This window comes from Echeneis naucrates, chromosome 4, assembly GCF_900963305.1.
Source record: "Echeneis naucrates chromosome 4, fEcheNa1.1, whole genome shotgun sequence".
In the NCBI taxonomy this organism is placed as follows: Eukaryota; Metazoa; Chordata; class Actinopteri; order Carangiformes; family Echeneidae; genus Echeneis; species Echeneis naucrates.
Window position 1 is genome coordinate 17,319,247 of NC_042514.1, and position 20,108 is coordinate 17,339,354.

The window sequence follows — 20,108 nt, forward strand, 5'->3', positions numbered from 1 at the left end:
CATTGGTGCGGCCTGTGTTTATAGATGTTTTTCTAACCCTTTTGGATGGTAACCCCTACAGATGTGCATCCTTTGATGTTTGGACTGTGATGACGCATTTTCCACCCTTGTGTAGTCAGGGGCAATAATCTCACATGTGACTGCATCCCTCTTGGAGGGAGATCCTGACTCATTAGCTCCCAAAATTAATGGCCATGCTCGCATTTTGCAAAACATTTTGGACCTTGCACCATTTATTATGGAGCTGGGCCTGTGACTAAATAAACATTTAGCCAAATTGTCAGCTGGAGAAGCATTGCTTCTGGGAACTTTCTCTTGAAAGAGTCAGAACGAGAACTAGGAAGAGGACTCAAATGCACGAGACCAGACGGGGAAAATCAAAGTTCAGTGTCCTTTAATCAAACTAGGTCGATACACAGAAGAGCAGTCAGATCACGCAGATGTATCCAAAAACATGAGGCAAAAGGCAAAAACCACAAGAGCAATCTATGAGATGAAAGCTGGAACGTAGCAACAAAGGTACGGCGAACTGGCACAGGACACAGGGAGGACACAAGGTGAAATATATGAAGGAAGGAGGGATGATGAGATACAGCTGCGGAGAAACCATGAGGGGGTAGGCATGCACAGGACATGGACCTGAAACAGACAAGGGCGAGGAACTTATCAAAAAAAAAATGGGAAGGCCAAGACAAGAAGAGTGAATGAAACACAAGAACGTGACGGAAACAGTCTTTGGAAAAATGTAAAAAAATCTAATTTTGACTATACAAAGGTTTCAACATAAAAATTTGGCATTGTGCATCTTTGCCTAAAATTGATAGTTCTCCAAATAAATTAAGGTACGTTGTCTAAGTGTTCTCCAGCATGGCCAGAGCTGGGACAGGCCTTTTCTTTACTGTTCTCTTTGCAGCGTGCTTCATTTAGTCATGGCCGCTGTACCTGCTGTCCAGTATGAAAAGTGACTAATATTAGTAGGTGCTGAATTTTGCAGAGACTAATAGATAGATAATAGAAACTGTAAAGTAGTCATCTCTGCCACCACATCTGTTCCATCTTTTGTCATGGCTTTGCCTGGGTTTCATTACCACTCATTTTATTTTAGCAGCTCTCTTAATTTTCTATCTCAATAAAGTCACTCTATGTGGCCACACAAAAGCCATGCTTTTGTTCCTGTTTACTGTTGAACGTAAATCAGTTGTTTTTAGTATGCAGAGAATACAGGAATGGAAATATGCCTTCATTTTAACAAAATTGGTCTTTGAAATGTCTGAAATTGGTTTGCACTTAATTAGCCCTCATTTGTTGGGCAGGGTACCATTGTGCTGTGTGCAGAGCTGGATTTTATGAGACAAGCTTTAGGACAGAGCTCTGCTGTTGTGGCCTTAATCCAGAAACTGGCTGATGGCAGCTAAATTCTCATCAAGACTGGCAGGTACTAAAGGGAAATATGTTTCCAGAACCTGATGCCACCAATCTTAACATAGCACAGACATTGATTTTCTACAACTTATCTGTTTCTGGGTTGTGAAAGGTGCTGGAGTCAATCCCAGCTCACACTGGGTGAGGGCGGGATGCACCCTGGACGGGTCTCCAGTCTATCACAGGGCAACAACCACTGAGACCAAAGTCAAACACTTTTCATCTTAAACCAGGTCTACAAATTTGCATGCCTATTTCAAATTGTAAATGTCATTCAGCTGATAATTTACTTGAATTTTCTGACCCTATATACTCCTAAACAAGACCATCTGTTTTTCCTAAAAAGACATGATGTCATGTGAGATTCGGCTATTGCAGTTTTGAATGAGGTTTTTATTGTTGAACTCATAGATCTATTCTAAAATCTTAAGTGTTTATTATTACTGCAAGTTGTCCTTGGTCAATGAGAATACAAAGTCTCAGCTTTCGTGGTTTTCCTCATGAATCCATACTCACTATCAGTAGGTCACTCACACAAAATCCCCAACTTTATACCAGGACTTTGGTTATTTATGTTAGTTTTTGAAATAAAACAAAATGACTTTATTAAATCAACCTTTTGGGCAGATTGAGGCAGAAGTCTCAAGATCCTTTAGTTGACTGAAATAATTGTATTTCCAAAAAAACAAACGTCACCACCACATTTCACACAGACAGTCCAGCCATGTTTTCATCTGCTGACATCTCAGGGACTGATCCTCAGTAAAATGTTAGAAGGAAGTGATTCATTTGTTCCCATTCGCCTGTCCTGTGTCAAGCTGACAGTCCGAACCAACGGAGCCTGCTGGTTGTCTGTGTTATTCTTCTGTCATCGACCATGAGTTATCACAGTAAAGTGCTTGCTGGAGCACCTTCCAATGTCATACACAGTGAATACTAGAGGACATGTAAATCAAGTCCAATCAAATCAAATGTATTTCTATAGCGCCAAATCATAACAAAGTTACATCAAGGCACTTTACACATAGAGTCTAGACCAAAGTCTTTATGGAGTTGTTAAACAGACCCAACATATCCCTCCAAGCTCTTGGCAACAATGGCAAGGAAAAACTTCCTTTAAGAGGCAGAAACCTCGGGCAGTACCAGGCTCGGGGGGGCATCTGCCTCGACTGGTTGGGTTGAGAGAAGGAGAGATTTGCAGGGGGGCAGAGAGAGAGAGACCTTGAGAGCAAGCTTGATGGAAAGGACGGGGGGACTCGGTAGAGAGATGGAGAGAAAACAAAAACAGGTGGAGAGAAGATGCCAGAGAAAATATACAATGACTGTAACCTGGTAGTTCTAAAAGTGCACTAGTAAATATTAGCAGTCGGGGAGAAGAGGAGGTCACAATGGGAAGTGAGTAGTAGTGTGTATTGATAACTGAGGGGAACTCCTGCAGCAGCAGGAACATGGAGCAGAGATGATTCAGCACCTGCAGGAGAGGGACGGGGGGGACAAAGTTAGAGACATGGGGGGGGGAGAGAGGTGCTCGGTGCGACCCAGCACAACCTAAAGAAAAAGAGTCATTTCAACACTCAAGTTGTTTCTCGTGTTCTATTTTCAGTTAAGTTCGTATAATATGACATTTTTCTTACTCTTTTTCACTTTTCCTACTTGTACCTAGCTTGAATGTCATCGTATGGCGCCATCTATTCCATTGACTACACAGGCATGCTAAGTGTAAGGCCTCCTTTGGCGATGTGGTGTGCATGTGCCTGTCTTCTTGCATTTTTATCGTTTTATGTGTTTATTTAATTGCAGTTTATGACAAAGGAGGCCAGCAGTGACATTTTTAGTTCATGATGCCTGCTGTCATAGTTGCCACTCATTATTTCCATGGCACAACCATAGTCAGCTCCACAGATCAAAAGATGCAGAAGAAATCAGAAATGGTGTTACAGGGAAAAGTGGTTGGTGATATAATGACTAAGGCCTTGCTAGCCCTTATCCCTTCACAAACGTGGAAACCAGGCTGCAATTACCCAGCATGGGGGAGACAAAGGAGTTGGAAAATACATCATTCTTGTCACTTAATGTTCCATAGGAACATCGGCACAATCTTGATCCTGAGACCCACCGCTGATTAAGAGTTCACATTTTTAAATGCTAACCAAGAAAATTGCATTTTATGAGACCCATTGTTGTGGTGGGGATGAAATTATTAAATTGACTTAAATTATCTGTAAAAGAAATTAAGTATATCTCCTCTGAAATCATGTGTCCCAGATTTGATAATGAGCACATCTGTATGGGCGATGTTATAAAAGGCTGTAGCACTCATTTTTGGAAACTGCTGCTAGCACTAACTGGACTTTTTAGATTCTTGATATCAATGCCATTTTCAGAAGCTATGCCAGTTGAATAGTCATACATGGCACAAAAGCATATAAGGTCATAGGGGATATTTGAATGTGATATTTTGTGTTGCAATTAATACTATATCTATATTCAGCTCTTAATATTGAGGATCGCTTTTAATATCAATATTGACATATCAGCAATATTTCAGTCATTTTTGGAGGTAATCATTACTGTCAAAAGAGCACAGAGGAGCTTTGTTGCTCTCCCAAGGGAACAATACGGCTTCTGATTATGTGACCTCTTTGGTCTGCCCATGCCAAACAATAATCCAAGTGTCAAATACCAACATTAGCTCAGCTGTTGATGGCATTTGCCCCCATGGAGATTATTCAGCCAACATTATGTCAATTGGGCAGAGATTCAAGACACCCAAAGACTGAGCGCTGCCGCTCCCATCAATGCTCAGCTTGTTTGAGCAAATAATCACTGCAGTAGCCAGCAGCCCTCTGGGGACTGACTGAACGTTCCAACAGCCTGGGAGGGAATTGACTATGATTCCCCTCTCGGCCTCCTCATCAGTTATACTCATGTAGCTGCAGATGGAGATCTGATGGGTGGGTCAGAAGACTTGAATCACACACTGATGTCTGTGTGTGTTCATCCTTATTGAAACAAGAGGGTCCCACACCCTATCAGGATTTGGCCAATGGATGTCCTTTGCATTACTTCACTACAGGGAGGAATGCAACTTGCAATTTGCAGACAGGCTATTAAAGTACCAATTATAAGATGCCAATTTCTTTCACATGTTTGATAACAATGAGTCTTTAAATTGCACTGACGTCGTCAGGTGTGTCAGCCAAGATAACAACCATTCACTTCACAGAATATTTTTTCCTCTTTTGTCCAGCAGATGGTGCTTTTTAAAACAAATACTTGCCTCTGTATTTGTTTTCGGTGACCAGCATCTAACCTCCCTTGCTTCTTGCCTCTGCTTTCTTTGCAACAGTGGATATTAACCTGAAGTTATACACAAGGGGGTTGTTAAACAGTTGACATCAGTGTTCAGCAGCTTCCAGTATGTTGTAATGACCACTCTTGATCCTGTTAGCTTCTGGTTCTGCAGCATTACGTAGTGCTTGATGAAGCTTTAATGCTAATGTCTTTGTCATATAAACACATTTTGGGTTTGGGGGAATGAGGTAGTCGCTGAGTGATTTAATTGCATGGGCGCCTGTGTGTGAAAGTCTTGTTTGCCTGTGTGTCTGAGAGCAGTAGTTTTTACAGGTTGGTGCTGTATTAGCTGCGGCACTCTAGTTTATTTCTCTCAATAAACTTAATCTCTGGGTTCTCCAAGGCAGCTAAAGCCGAGGGGATTGGGAGCCTCACTACTGTGCTTGTCTGTGCATTGTGAAGGAATGCTATGGCTGACCGAAAGGACTGATCACATAACATACAGTTGCCATTACATAACCAAGTTAGCTGCATTGTGTTAACAAGACAAATGACAGTTTGATTGCATAGCACTTTGCAAACTGTGAAGGATGGAGATGGAAATGTTCTTTTTCAGGAAGCAATAGGAACAGAGAGCAAAAACAGGTCTCCTTGAAAGTGTTTTGACTGTAAATCCAGGCTCCAAGGGGCAGCCACACATCTTTGTGATTAGGTAAACCTCAGAAGCCTTTCATGTGAGCAATCTGTAAAACCTCATTGGGTACATCCTGTGTGGCACACAGTTCAATCAAAGGCAATGTGTCCTGCTCAGCCTCTTATTAAATGCACTTGATTAAGACTTATTTCCAGCAGCCATGCAGGAATGTTGTGTCTTGTAGATTGAGATAGACAGCTTTTTACAGTTGTTTTTGAGAAGATAAAATGCCTTTTGTGGATACAAGTGAGTGCTCGGGAGTGTTTGTGTATATTTGGAAAATCTTCTTAGCTAAAGTGAACATGTTGCTCTGAAATATTTTCCAACATCTGCCGCCCATCAGGATGTCTGCTTTCTGAGCCACTGCTGCATTCCTGAGCCGCTCCCTCTACCTGGATCAAAAAAAGAAACCCTTCCCTGTCGTTGCCCCTGAGCTTTGCTCTCACTATTTCAGTTAAAACTGTGTTGTAGGTATTTATACCAGGTACAAGCATCTGCCATCAGGCCCTCTATCGAAAAACACAACAACCCTCAAACATGTATTTTTCAGACCAATACCTATTCCATTCTTATACATTTCATATTGCATGGATGGATTCATTTACCTTGAGGTTATAAGAGAGACTTAAAGGCAAACACGACCAATCTGAGCTAAGGTAAACATAAATAATGAGAAGTAGTCATGTCATGTTTATGTGACAGTAGCAACATACCATTTCAGTTGCTGGGAAACTGATTATAAAGTTTTCGATGACCACTTAAGCAAATATCCTATCCTCTTTTCCTGTCCTCCCCCCTGCTCTCCCTCATAATAGTATTTCTTCATACCTGTAAAAGCGAAAACTGGAAATTGAACTTAAGCCCTCCATACTCTGCAAAGCTGTTTACAACTCTTTAGCAGACCCCTGTAGTTTAAGAGCCCACAGAGGCCAATGCAGCTAATTCACTTTTAAAGGCAACTTCTAATGAATTAGGTCAATTTGATAGTGCTATGCCGCCGTGTGAAAAAAAGCTTACCCAGGAATGCATGCTTTGTGTATACCCCATTGTATACAATAATAGTCATTGTCCTTGCTGCATGGTGTCTAATCCCAGCCCATTCAGAGCAGCACTTAAGATTCTTGGCATACTCCCATACTCATTGCTACTCGTAGACTTAATCTTTTTTTCCCCCCTCTCCGAATCAGTCAAGTGTATGGCTTAGCCAGATCAAATGAAAGCAAGCTAGCCTACTTTAGAATAGCATTCCTAAATGCAGAAAGTCAGGAGAGAGAGAGAGCCTCTGAGGTTGTGTTATATAAGTACAGGCTGACCCTGCTCAGTGTCTGTCTGCGAATCTGCTGGGCCTACACAACGGTATAACTGGGAGATTCTCTCTGGAAGTGACTTTAAACGTCCCCCGCCTCTCCCCAATGTGCATGGCAGTTGTTTGTTTGTTCTGTCCTGCAGTGTGATCTGAACAGACTGGACTTCAACTGTGTTATATTTCATAAATAAATCAGTTTTATTCGTAGCATATAAAATTAAATCATTTTACAATTTATTCCAGTATGACACATAATATCCAAATAAAGTAGCTACATTTTTTCGATAAATAATATTAATAACAATAATAAAAACATTCATTCATCCGTTGACATGTTTCGCTTTGTCTTTGTCATGAAGGGAGTTCAATAGCTGCCACAAAACATGAACAATAATGCCCACGTCAGGAAGGAATGAAACCACACACTTGTTAAACAAGTCGAGAGGCTACATTTCGGTGTCTTGTTCTTAAGATACAGGATGGTATGCTAATTGAAGTTGCGTATGTGCATATCTACATATACACACACAAGTCTACAGTCTGGGTCATGTCTGATGTAAAGGATCAAAATATACACAGTGAATTGATAACAGCGACTAACATAAATGTACAAATATTAATTACATCTTGCTCCATAACGAAGCTACTTCAGATGCTCCATTAATATGAAGCAGTTCTTGTTAAGAATGCTGATGTAGTCACAGCAAACAGTGCACTTCATTAAGTCCTCATGATGTAAGCCCACAATTCCTTGGGAATCTAGTTACAACAAGAAGCTGATGGTTGATTGGTGGTCTATTTACACCCCTGCATTCATCTGGGCAGCCATTGGCCGCCAGCAATGCTGACAATCTCTTTCTCTTGTTAAAGGGGTTTGCATATTCATCACCAATCAGTCTCTGAATTTGTGGATGTCGTTGGAGAGGCGGTAGAAGGGATAGGAGGCTTCGTTGGCATGGGGACAGTTGTAGGTGCACTTGCAGGACTCGATCATCATGATGTTCTTGTTGAAGGTCTCGCCATCCTCGCAGCGGAACTTGACCCGGATGGTTCTGGTGTCGTGAGGGCTGCAGCAGCGCCCATCCACGCAGGCTCCGCAGTACTTGGGCCTGTACTTCTTCAGACTGGAGCAGCCGGCGTAGGTGAACTTCACCGGCTGACTGGACTTCTTGGTTCTGCTACACTTCTTTCCTTTCTGCAGAAGAATAGACAAAGAGGGAGATGGAGATCAGTTTTCCGCTTAGATCAGCTCTTTATGCTTTTTCAGTGTCTTGCATGATCCCATATCATTCAGTGATGATGGCTCAACCTTACCTTCAGACTGGAGTAAGGTGACTGGGTGCATGGCCGCACTTCACAGATCCTTGTCTCTTTGACCAGCTTGCACTCGTTGTTGTTGTTGGTGACCCTGGTGGAGATGCCAGTTCCACAGCTCTTGGAGCACTGGGACCATGGTGTGGTTTGGATGATGCACTTGTAGTTGCCAAACCTCTGGACTTCAGGTTGTGGTCTGTATGCTGTAAAAAAAAAAAAAAAAAAGGTTAGAAACTTACAATCTTACAAGTTTTAAGTTCTTTAATTAATGTTTCTAGAAAAGAAAAAAAAAAAGCCATAGTGAAAGACATCTTCTTACCAGGTAAAGACTTGAGTCCTCCTTTGACAATTTCAATGAGCTCATTCCTGTTGGTGAGTTCTCTTTCTGAATCATCAGTCAGTGTGTCCTTTCCAAAGATCTTCTCCAGGATATCTGTCTCCTTGCCATCATCGCACACCCACTCCTCGCAGCACTGGCCTGGAACCTTGACCAGTCTGGGGTTGGCACAACCCAGGTTGGGCAGGGAGAGCTCCTGTGGGCACAGTGGGACACATCCCACCGCCCCATCGATGCATGTGCACTGGTGTTTACAGTTGGGCTGGAAACTCTCTCCATTCTGGTAGATCCTGCTATTGTACTCGCAGGGTCTGCCCTCTGACTTGGCTGCAGCGGGGAGAAAAAACAGGAGGAAAGGAATGTTATTCTTTCCTGCTCTGCTCAGAGACGTCTGCTGAAGACATCACATGGCTGCCAGATAAGGATCAGTTAAACTGTGAAATTCTTCAGGCTGCCTAAGGAGTCTCTTTCTCTCCACAGATTGCTCTCTGTGCTTTGAGGTTTAGACTAAGTTTCCTCCTAGCAGCATTCCAAAGTGCTGAAATCACACAGGTTCCCATACCCCTGAATCATGCACCCTTACTTTCTCTTAAAAAAAGAACCTCATGCCAATTCCGAGGAATGCGCATCTGGAGCTGAATGATCTTTTCACATACCTCGGCAGATGCCACGAGTAGTAGCAGCAGCAAAGCTGGCTCCAAAGTTACACTCCAGCCCCTTAGTGTGGTCGCAGGGCTCGGTCAGGCTGCAGTCCTCGTTCAGCTGCCTGGCGCACACTTTGCAGCAGCCGCAGCCGTCCAGCACGACGCTCACGCCGGGTGCGCACTTTGGCATCTCCAGCGGACATTGACACACGGAGGGGCAAGAAGAGGAGGAGAGAACCTGTGCAGCCAACAACAACAACAAAAAAACCCCTTATGATTAAAGACTGAGGCTTTTGAAGTGATGAAGCCACACAGATTGTCCCAAACCTATCGAAACACACAGCATTTCATTCCTTTTTAAACAATACTTCACACACATTCTCCTCTTTAGGCTAAAATTGCAGCAGGTGAAAGGTTTCCCTTTAAGACAGAAATAGAAAAAGCAACTCACCAAGTTCAGACTCCCAAAGAAGGTGAGGACAACAGCAAGCATCAGCATCTTGGATCAATGTTCTTGTGCGCGTTCAAGAAGAATCCCGTTCCCGGTAAATGAAAAGTGGATAAAGTCTGTCTTCGGAAGGAGTCCTGTGGTATTCCCTCACTCAGCCGTCTGTCTCTGTTGACTTCTTTGCTGGTAGTCTCTGCTCTTAGAGGCTCCTTTTGGAGGAGATGAAGCTCTCGGTAAAGCGGTTGCAGTCTGCTGAGGTCCGGCCACCACCGGACTTTTATACCGTAGTGGGAAGCTGACGTCGTTCCTGGGCTGCCTGTTGAACTGTTCCCAAACTATGCCAGGAATGTTTCTCGGCGCATTTTCCATCCAAGACCTAAGCTCCACCCTGTCTAAGCCTTTCTCTTTTTTTCTTTCTCAAATGGATTTTTCCCCCCTGGATCCCATCTGAACACACTTTTCCGTCTCACATTTTTCCCTTCTTGTTTATGCTCCCTTTCATTTTCTTCCCCTGCTTGCTTCTCACATCTATCATCTCAAGCTCAGTGCAGTTTTTCTGAAGAAGTGGGTTTTATGTGCTTTTTGGAAGTCCCTTTTCTGTGTGTGTTAAAATAACACGTGGGCGGGATTGGTGTTTTTCCCACTTTTACACAAATAAGTGAAAGAGACGGTTTGATATGTTATACCTTTATGGTTTCAGCGCATCTGTTGACAGGTTTTGAAGTAGTCCTTGCCTACGTTGTGAATGTACTCATAATAAAACACGCCACCTAGAAAACATGCCAAAGTGTGTGTTTATTGTTACTATGAAGCACCATTCAGTGTCTTTTATGGTTTTTCTCCCAAATGACAATGAGACGAGTGGTGATTTTGTTGTGTCTGCTTTTGTTTCCTTGCAGCAATTTGTTCGATGCACTTTTAACGGTTGTTTTTGTGGCCACGTTTAAAATAGCTTAAAGTTTTGTGTCTGAGAGTCTTAGAGGTGTGGGCAGAAATACGTTTAACAGTGTCTATTTCTGGCTCTGCAAAGCCTTTATTCAGAAGAGCTAAGCATTTCCAGATGCGCACCAGAGCTCAGACGTAACAATATTGCCATATTTGGTATGGCAGTAGCCCACATTATTAACATATTTCTCTCCCTTTGGCCAGCAGACCACAAAGCATTCCTGACAGCTTAAAGGCTTGTTAAATATGTTCTTCATGCAGAGAAATTCCTTTGCATTCATTCCTTGAGGCAATTTGACTTTTCACGCAATCTGTCCATCACTTTTTTTGGGGAGGTTGGGGGAGAATGGGGTCCCGTTGTAGGTGAAGTGATCCAATTTTCCACAAGAGATGTTGTGGTTTTAGTGGTGTTCGTGAGGGGAGGCAAATACTTGGTCTTTGTCTCTCTCTTTTTTTTTTCTTACATCAGGGGTCTCAATAAGTCCCATTCACCGAAGTTTTCCAATTGATGAAAACAATGCGCAAAGACGCATCATAAACGTTATTATGGCCATGAAGGGCTTCAGAAGACTTTCAGCATGAGAGAAAATGTGTTTGTTTGTGATTATAGGAATCGGACAGTTCTCTGCTCCTCTCTGCCCCGTAGCCTCCTGTGTACACTTAACATAAGGTTACACACTGAGACAGCAGCACCGCACCAGACGGCCGAAGAGCCTCTCCGGTGAGTTTTTACGCTTCTTCTCCTTCTTCCTCGGCTCTTTGACGACTGCGAATCAGTGTTTACCTGCAAAATCCTGACGCACTCCCGATATGCGAATGTGAATCATAGCAGCTAAGGTAGATTGTTAAAAGGTGTTTTGGGTAAAGTAGGAAGTAAAAAATACGTGTTGATAGTTTTTCTGTTCGTGCCGTGCCAGAGGTTGACACTGCAAACTGTATTTTTTTTTTCTGCCCAAACTTTGGTTAGACAGGGTTTCTCACGCGGATGGTCTGAGTTTGACTTTTGTTTGTGCATTTCATATTTCCAGTTAAAGACACTAGATGGTGATATGTAGGGGATGAAGTTGAGGATGATGTGAGGAATAAACAATATCCAGCCGTGAACAATCAGAGCAGAATAGCTTACAGTCACACGATTGAGATGTCGATCTATGCAGCCTGTGGCTTGCGTGTGCGTGAATAGGAAGTTTACCTGAGTGTGTGCGTGTGTGAATGTGTGTATAGCCTGTTTGGGTGGGGGGTGTGTCTGTGTGAACACGTGTTTTTCGCTCTTCTCTGTACGTCTTGGCTTTGTGTGTGTGTACACATTTCCTCTGTGTATATAAAATGTCATATTCGAAAAAGACATTGTTGTTGATGTTAAACTTTAGCATCAGTTTCCACATCAAGATGCATCACTCAGCTCCTGAAAACAGTTGGAAAAGTTCCCGCATTGAGCCTGCCGAAGTTTGAAACTTTACCCTGGTAATGTCATCATCTCTGAGGATTTGACATGTTGTCTGATGAAATGTGTAGGAGCGTGTATAAGAAACTGGAGACGAGGAAAAGAAAGACTTTTATAAATCTCTTAATTGTGATGAAGAGCAATAGTATATTTTCTGAAATTCTCCTTTAATGTCTCTGGACTGTTTGGACAGGGGTCTTATGTCAAGTTTTGATTCATTGTCCTCCGCTGTGTTGACCTAAAATCTATCAAGTGTGTGTGTGTGCGCATATTGTACGAATCTTTGTGGATGTTATGGCAAGAGGAAACTGTGTTGTCATTGTGCGTCAATGGAGAATAACATTCATTCCATAATTACCCATTCACCCCAGGAAACATTCCAAATGCTAGACATGAAGCTCCACATTGTAATTGTCCTGGAATAATAGTTTCCATAAATGCTGTCTGAGCCCCATCATACATACATATATTATACACAATAGCCCCCCCCAAAAAAAAAACAATGAGGATGGGGTGTTTCCTTTACAGACATTGTGACTGGATTATGCTCAGAGCTCTGTAACATGGGTACCTGGGGAGCTTTGTGCCTTTTAGCTGAGGAGCTTATGTGATTTCACTGTTGTTTGTTTGAAAGATTGTGTGTTGTGTTGTGACTCAATGTAATGGAAACCTGTTTGTTCGATCCCACAAGGAGTACTTTCAGCTGGAGAGACAGAGTTCTCAGGAAGTCTGTGGCTAGCAGCCCTCAACTACCCCATTTACGTCTTGGTGACAGATGGAACAGAACAGGACAGCCCAGCACGTTTAGACAACAGCTTCCTTTGTAATATATTCAAGATAAATGTCATAACTGGTATGCAGTGTGTATGAGCAACACTTCCGTAGTCTGTCGGCTCGCAGGGCAGCAGGAAGCTGCTGACTTATGGGTCGATCTCATGTAAACCTGAGCAGCGATGAAGCCCCTGGCTAAAGCCAAAATTCTGAAGACATATAAGGAAAGACTGTAGGAAGGCAGAAGTGTCTTGATCAGAGTTGCATTAATTTTTTGTGATTTTTTTTTGTGTACCTTTTGGTGACAGGATCAGACTATAAGAGCAGAAAAAAACAATGCACAGTCCTGGCTGTGACCCCAAGAGTTAAATCATTTAGTCTCAGTTATCTTGGTGTAATTAAATGAAGGCTCTTTCATAAGAGTGAAATTTCCTCATATCCTGTATTGTGTAATTTCTTCCTCCAGGTTTATTTTGGGTTTATGCAGTTTATGACTTAACTTGAAGACTTAGTTTTCATTTGTACTTAAAAAAAAAAAAAAAATGCTAACTGTCCACATCTGTCCATGTACAGAGGAGAGCATGCAAGCCTTGTGTGTCGCTGCTGTAATGTTAAGGCCATTCCCCAGTAGGCTGGGGAATACTCTGCAGGTTGGATACACTCTTTTGATCAAACAAATCTAAACTTTTATCTAGCGGCATTAATGCTAACAAAGATAAATAGACTGTAGTTCGGCCAGGTTTGATCGCATGTGCAAAACATACTGGTACCTGTTGACTGAATTATTTCATTGTTTGACCTGAATGTCTTCATTCAGATCAGATGTAATATGCCAGAAGAATAAGATGTGAGAAACATGGAAGGACACCAGTTAACTTTCACACACTGTATGAACATTCACAAAGAATTAGAGGAATCTACTGGCCCTGTCAAAAATAACAAAAGAGGAGTGCGCGCGTTATCAAAAACCATTATCAGCTGTTCTGATTGTGTGGAAAAAGCATCTGCCGTTAGTGTCTAAATCAATTAAATGAGAGAAAAGTTCAAGGAAACATTCTCTCTTTGATACTCTAAAACAAAATCATCAATCTCTGAGATTTAGTGCATTCCAGGAGTTATTGTGTGATAGGCTGTGGTATGTTTTGTTATCCAATACCTGCCTTGTGAATTTATATTGGGAAATTATTTCCTTGCTTTTTATTTCTCTGTCACGGGTGTCAGAGGGATGATGAGAAAGAGGGGGGGGGGAGTCTGGCTGCAGTTATGACTAAGCCTCAATGCTACAAACTCTACCAGGTGAGTCACTAAGGCGACCCAAGAATTATCTAGTGTAGATACATTATCTATAATGCGTCACTTAAAAATACTTTATGTTTCATACTGCCAACAAATCTCACAAAAAGACCCAAGCCACCAGGCTGTTAGTGACGGCCCATCACAAATATGGAGTCCCACTTCACTTTCAGCTTTTCATAAAGGCTGGGAGATATACTTTTTGGCAAATTTTAATCTGAATGGAACAAATTAGCATTTTCTTAAAAACAGTTTCATCCATGGATTACACATGTATGTAAGTATGGCAGCAGGGTGACATATGTTGGATTTGTTCAAAAGAATTTACCTACCTATGCTATTTACTCCGTCTGTCATCTGTTTTGGCTTTGTTTCTGGCTTTACCTGCTGCTGTAGATCCTTCAAAACTTTGCTTTCATTCAGTTGTTGAGACGGGTGCACGCAAAGGCATGAACGCGTAGTAATGGATAGTGCTGTGTGATGAGCAATGTCCCCTCATCTTTTTCTTCAAATCAAACTTGTCTCGTCCGTTATTGTTGATTGTCAAGAGACTCCTTGGGAAACCTTGGGATATCAGAAAAAAAATTCTCTTAATCATTTCCATGTAAACACATCCAATTTCATCATTTCATCTCATGTCATTTCATTACCTTATCCCTTGTGATAATTCAGCTTCATCTGAATGGCAAATCTGTTCCTTTATAATCATATTTTTAAATTCTTTTGTCTTTTCTTGCCTTTGCACAGCTGGGCTTATCAAGATACATTTCACTGCCGGTGAACTTCCTCAGTTTGCTCTGTGCACCTGTGCAATTAGGCATGCCTGTGTCACAGCAGACATCTGAGATCTCATCAGGAGTCTAATCATTCCAAACAAATAAAGAGGTGCTGCTTTTGATGCAGCAGCTGGAGCATCGCGTCTGCTTTCACTCATTTTCTTTTATAACGCTACAATGTACCAGCCAGGTGTGCTTGAAGTATCAGGGCTTTCCTTCATCCAAAGTAACCCAAATTCCTCAGCACAGAGAGAAAAGAGAGGGTCTTTTCTTGGGCCACGTCCATCCATGAGGAGGGATGATGGAAAAAAAAAAAGAAGAAGCCTGGGTGGGGGGCAGGTGTTAGTGCTGGGAGGAGAGCACTGGTTGGTGATCCTGGCTGGATTGGAAGGAGGAATGTGGGGCTCCTGGAATGTTTAGAGCAGTCGGGGATAATTGAGTGAATCTGGAACAAGAAAAGACAGACCGAGGTCCCGCGGTGGAAGAATGTGCTTCTGGGACGTCTGAAGAAACATTCCATCCGTTCAGACAGCTTCGCCAGGCCCAGAGCTTCCAGAGATGGCACCATAGGGAATATAACCCCCCCACAAACACTCTTCCTCCTCCCATACACACAAATACATAGACTGCTCCTTCTTTCACTCTTTTTTTGCCTTACGCTTGACACACTGTAGGACGAGCAGAGATTTATACTCTATATGTACTTCGGCTTTGATGTTTGTGTAGATTATTACTTAAAGTTTGCTAAGAGTGAAGCACATACACATAAGCAGACCTGTGTTCTTTCTCTGCAGTAATCGAGCTGTATTTGAATAGCCCAGAGTCTACAGTTCTTACTCTAATGTCTTTATGCTTCTAAGATTGTGAATATCAAGGTATGATAGCATCTCTACTGGCTCCATTGATGCTGGTTCGTTTCTTTCGTTTCTCTTGTTTCCCTATAGCAGTGTTTTCATCCAAAAATCCCCAACTGATGGTCTGCTTTTACGGTCCACTTTTTAAGACTGCTATTATACTAATACTTAAACATTTACATTTACTGATTGGACCCTTTTATCCAAAGAAGGTCACAAGGGAGGAACCTAGTGAGTAAGAGTAAGAGATCTTGGTATGGTAACAAAGTATCACATCAATACATACAGCTCAACGATATCAGACAAGCAAATTCTGAGAATAAAAAAACGAGATGTAACATGTTGGGCATATAATAACGTACACTGGGCCAACATGTCAATCTTTGGAAAATATGTGAATGATTTGCTGCCTCACAGCATACAGCTGCAGAGTTATTTGAGTTTTCAATGAAATTATCGTTCTCATGTTCTTCCCAAACACTCGCTGTCTCCCAATGTCAGTGTGTTTGAAATTTTAGCAGCTGCAGAGGAACATGATTTCACGCCACATAAATCTTTATATGGAGGGCCATTTTCTGAAAGAACGTTGTAGTTATCCCAAAACAGCCATGTTTACATTTCAGGTTGCCTAACAAATGATTTTCTCATCAATATATAAAAGAGAGAGAGAGAAATTGTGAAAAATTAGTCCCCCCCCCCCACCCCACCCCATGAAGCTGTTAAGGTTTCTTGCTTTGTCTCACCAACAGCCCAAAGACAAAATATATTTCGTTTCCTATCACACTAAATCTTTGTAGATGCAGGACACTTTGCTGATCCAGTATCCAAATATTTCCTGAGCGTCTTCATTATCTAGAGTGTCAGCTCAAACTAGTGCCGCTAAATGTCAATAATATGCAACAATGAGTGGAGCCCTGCACAGCAGAGCCACAGTGAACCTGATCGAGTCCCTGTCACTTGTTGGGCTGGACGCCTCGCTGAGGGGCTGACAGACTCTGCCGCCACACGTGATTGTCGGTGCGCGTCACCGAAGCGCCGCCGCTGGAGACGAGAACAGGAGCGACTGCCACTGTGGCTACTGTAAATAAAGAATAAGCGCCCCCCGACCCCCAACCAGGGCAAACTAAAGGGGAGAACAAGTAAGACAGCCAGGAAGCATCGACTCCACTGATAGGAGTTTCCCTTCATTCATTTGCTTAGTTGTCAGTGAGGCTTTTTTTTTTTTTTTTTTTTTGAAGGGGGGGGTGTTTTTTTTTTCCAGATCTGAAGGTGCCAAGTGAAGAGGGGGAAGCAGAACATGGCTGCTTTAATGGCAGGTTTCGGTCAGTACACCCACGCCGTCGTCCGGGGAATCCCCGCGTCCCTGGCCAAAGAAGCGCTCCGGAGCAGCCAGTCCGAGGTGGACCTCGCCAAGGCACGGAGGGAACACGAGGCGTACGTCGAGGTCCTGAGGACCAGGCTCGGGCTGGACGTGGTCGAGCTGCCCGCGGACGAGTCGCTCCCGGACTGCGTGTTCGTGGAGGACGCGGCCGTGGTGTGCGGTGACACGGCGCTCATCACCAGACCCGGGGCCGAGAGCAGGAGGAGAGAGGTAGGGCAGGGCAAGTGTCAGCGCATGATCCGGAGCATGATAAAAAAAGAAAGAAAAAGTTTGATGGGAAAGTGGAGAAGAGGAAGCTCTCCACCCCTCGTCTGCAGGGATCCATGCAACGGTGATAAGGCGAGGTCATTATTAGCAGCAGGTCGGTGTTCTGAGAAGTCCTAAAGTCAATAATAAGATAGTTTCCTTTGACTCGTTAAACGCTCCCTGCATTTATACAGGCAGAGGAAATGTTGGGAAAAAATTGGATAGGAAAGTGGAGCCTCCATTATTCCAACAACTCTGAAAATCGCCAACTGTGCCAAATCAAGATCCCAATTGTGCACCAGCCAAAGGGTTAAGGTGATTATGCGTGAGGAGACGCCCATTTTGATGCTTGATTTTCATCGTGCTTCTGCCACATCATGAAATTTTATTAGTGAGGCAGTAATTTAATCATGATTTTTCCTTTTTTTTTTTTTTTTGCAACTTATAAAGCCTACACAATGTACTTTTTGTCACAATGTGTGATTAATAATCACGTTTGTCAGTTCATATTTTCAGGAGAATTTGTGGGATTCACTGACAAGAGCATATTAGGAGTTGTTACTTCTTAACTCAAACAGAAATTCCCTGATTAAAGCATGAAAAAAGCAACATGCTTAGGAGCTGTGTTCCTGGAGGAATGCGTGAATGCAGACATTTATTAAAACAAAACAACAGTATGAGTCCACTCAGTTGCCTAGTGAGGGTAGCTGTGTGTGTGTATGTGTGTGAATGACAATGAGGGAAATGGTAGGCCAGCTTCTGTGAAAGCCGCTGTCATTTCACATCAGAGTCACTTTACTTGGCCCACTGGTGCTAATGGTCCCCAGCCTCGCTGGCGGCGGGGTTATTGATTGAAAAGCTTCGGTGCTGCTACCTTCCGCCACCACATATCAGCCATGCTGAATGTGGGGCAAGTTGCATTTGCGTGCACAAGCTCATGTGCGCTTCTCACGTTAAAATTGTGAAATTTTTCATATTAAACACCAGAGCAGGCAGCACGGTTTCCTCCCACCGTCCAAACATGCGTGTTCAGGTTAACTGGTGACTCTAAATTTTCTGTAGGTCTGAGTGTGAGTGTAAGTGGTTGTTGGTCTCTGTCTCTGTGTGTTGGCCCTGTCCAGTGTGTGCCTCACCGTCACCCAGAGTGAGCTGGGATTGGCTCCAGCTCGCATGAATCATGTCACCTAACATGAAGACTGGTCGATCAAGAAAGCACAGCACTGAAGCTGTCAGTTATACTTGCTGCAGGTTCCGTAATTTTGCACCCTGGAAAGTAAACGAGTCTCACAGCCATTCGTCCAGACTCCCATGGGATTTATCTCCCACTGAAAGATTACAACAGCAGCTCAAAGTCCATCCTGTCTTTTTGTGCTTTGCCACTTTGAATTGTCTCTGCAGGCTGCACAGTCCTCTGCCGATGGGTCTGTGAGTTGTCATATGGCCATAATTCCATCAAACCTGATGTCCATGCTGTCTCAGGGAGGCAGATCAAATTACTCTTTAGAAAGTCCTCTCATGTGTGAGATTTGGTCAAATTTATTCATCACTGATGTGACATTTGACAGAGTAATAAGTGGGAGGAAATACAGCAAACCTCCAGCAGCACTTACAAATTAACTTAAAATTTTGATCAATTATTTAAAATTTAATAAATCCTGCACACGCCATTTAGTTCTACAGCAGAAGAGATCTAATCATGTTAGAAATGCTTTTAGTAAGACGTGTGAGCCAATTTTCTCACAAAATATTTCTCATCGTGCCCCGGGGACTCAAATGGCACCAAATGCTAGGAATGATTCAAATACAATAAGCATCCAGCAGCACTTGAAAAGGCACAAAATTAAATTGCAGATCAAATCAGAGTCTGTCAGAGACTGTGATTTAAGGAGACATCTAAGAAGATGTCAGCTGTAATTAATGAAAACTGCCAAACAATGAGGTTCGAGCACATTAATAGGATGTTTGCTAAAACTCGCCGATAGAAATCACAGTCATTCCAAAAAATGCATGATCATTTTTGTTGTCACAGGCAGAATTAGAAGCCATTCAACTGAACTGGACACTCTTGTTTAGTGTTAGATAAAATCACTTCTAAAAATGACATTTAATTATGATAGTTTTATGATATAACAGTGTGGCCTGTTGGAAACACTGCAACATCAACAAAAAACAAACTCAAGTGAGAATTACGGGTGCAATCAAAATCAATCAACCCCTACTGCAAATTAGGTTTATTGGTAAAATGTACAAACTAGCAGCTGTTTACAAAAAACAAATCAAACAAGAACAATTTAAATAGCTCAACACAACTAATATTCCAAGTGGTTTCTCCAAATTCAACACAAAATGCTACTTTTATTGAGTACTGCAGTCTGAAAATCATTCAACCCTTTCATGACAAGCATCTTTAGTACTCAGTAGAGCACCCTTCTGCTGTTATGACCTGCTGCAAATGTCATGCGTAGCCAGACACCAGCTTCTGGCAGCGTTCCTGAGGAATCTTAGCCCATTCCTCATGGACAAAGGCCTCCAGTTCACTAATTTTCTTGGGTTTGCGTGCTGCAACTGCCTTTTTCAAATCCCACCCAAATCCCAGATTTTCAGTGGGGTTCAAGTCAGGCGACTGTGATGGCCACTCTAGTATCTTCCAGGAATGAAACCAAGCCTTAGTGGACTTTGGGGTATGTTTGGGATCATTGTCCTGTTGGAAGGTCCAATGACGCCCGACCTTCAGTTTCCTCACAGATGGCATGTCATTCTCTCCCTCCACACGCTGCAGGCTTCCAGTGCCAGAGGAAGCGAAGCAGCCCTCAGCATCACTGAGCCACCGCCATGCTTCACTGTAGGCAGCGTACGCTTCATTCTTCCTCTTCCAGATGTACCGCTCATCCATAGGCCCAAAAAGTTCCAATTTTGTTTTATCTCGCCACAAAACAGAA

General features: G+C 42.8%; 2 protein-coding genes across 5 annotated transcripts in view; one reads left to right on the top strand and one right to left on the bottom strand.

Annotated features, from left to right (window-relative positions):
- Positions 1–6,890: 6,890 nt before the first annotated feature.
- ccn1 (cellular communication network factor 1) lies at positions 6,891–16,092 on the bottom strand. 3 transcript variants are annotated; one of them, XM_029500076.1, is made up of 5 exons: positions 16,086–16,092; positions 9,024–9,281; positions 8,350–8,694; positions 8,031–8,233; positions 6,891–7,911 (listed from the first exon to the last, which is right to left on the bottom strand). In XM_029500076.1, exons 1-5 carry the CDS (start codon positions 16,090–16,092, stop codon positions 7,609–7,611), a joined length of 1,116 nt encoding a protein of 371 aa, XP_029355936.1. In that variant the 3' UTR covers positions 6,891–7,608. The 3 variants fall into 3 exon arrangements, with proteins under 3 accessions (XP_029355936.1, XP_029355937.1, XP_029355935.1); XM_029500077.1 differs by lacking the exon at positions 16,086–16,092 and adding an exon at positions 9,463–9,737 and having other exon boundaries at positions 9,024–9,338; XM_029500075.1 differs by lacking the exon at positions 16,086–16,092 and adding an exon at positions 9,463–9,736 and having other exon boundaries at positions 9,024–9,249.
- Positions 10,921–20,108, top strand: part of ddah1 (dimethylarginine dimethylaminohydrolase 1) — a 72,165-nt gene continuing 62,977 nt past the window's right edge. Inside the window, exons 1-2 of one of the 2 annotated variants that reach the window (XM_029500079.1) lie at positions 16,638–16,681; positions 16,804–17,133. In XM_029500079.1, coding sequence (XP_029355939.1) covers positions 16,840–17,133 — 294 coding nt within the window. In that variant the 5' untranslated portion in view covers positions 16,638–16,681; positions 16,804–16,839. Of the gene's footprint in view, positions 11,126–16,637; positions 16,682–16,803; positions 17,134–20,108 lie in introns of those variants that run through there. The other variant, XM_029500081.1, reaches the window with a different exon arrangement.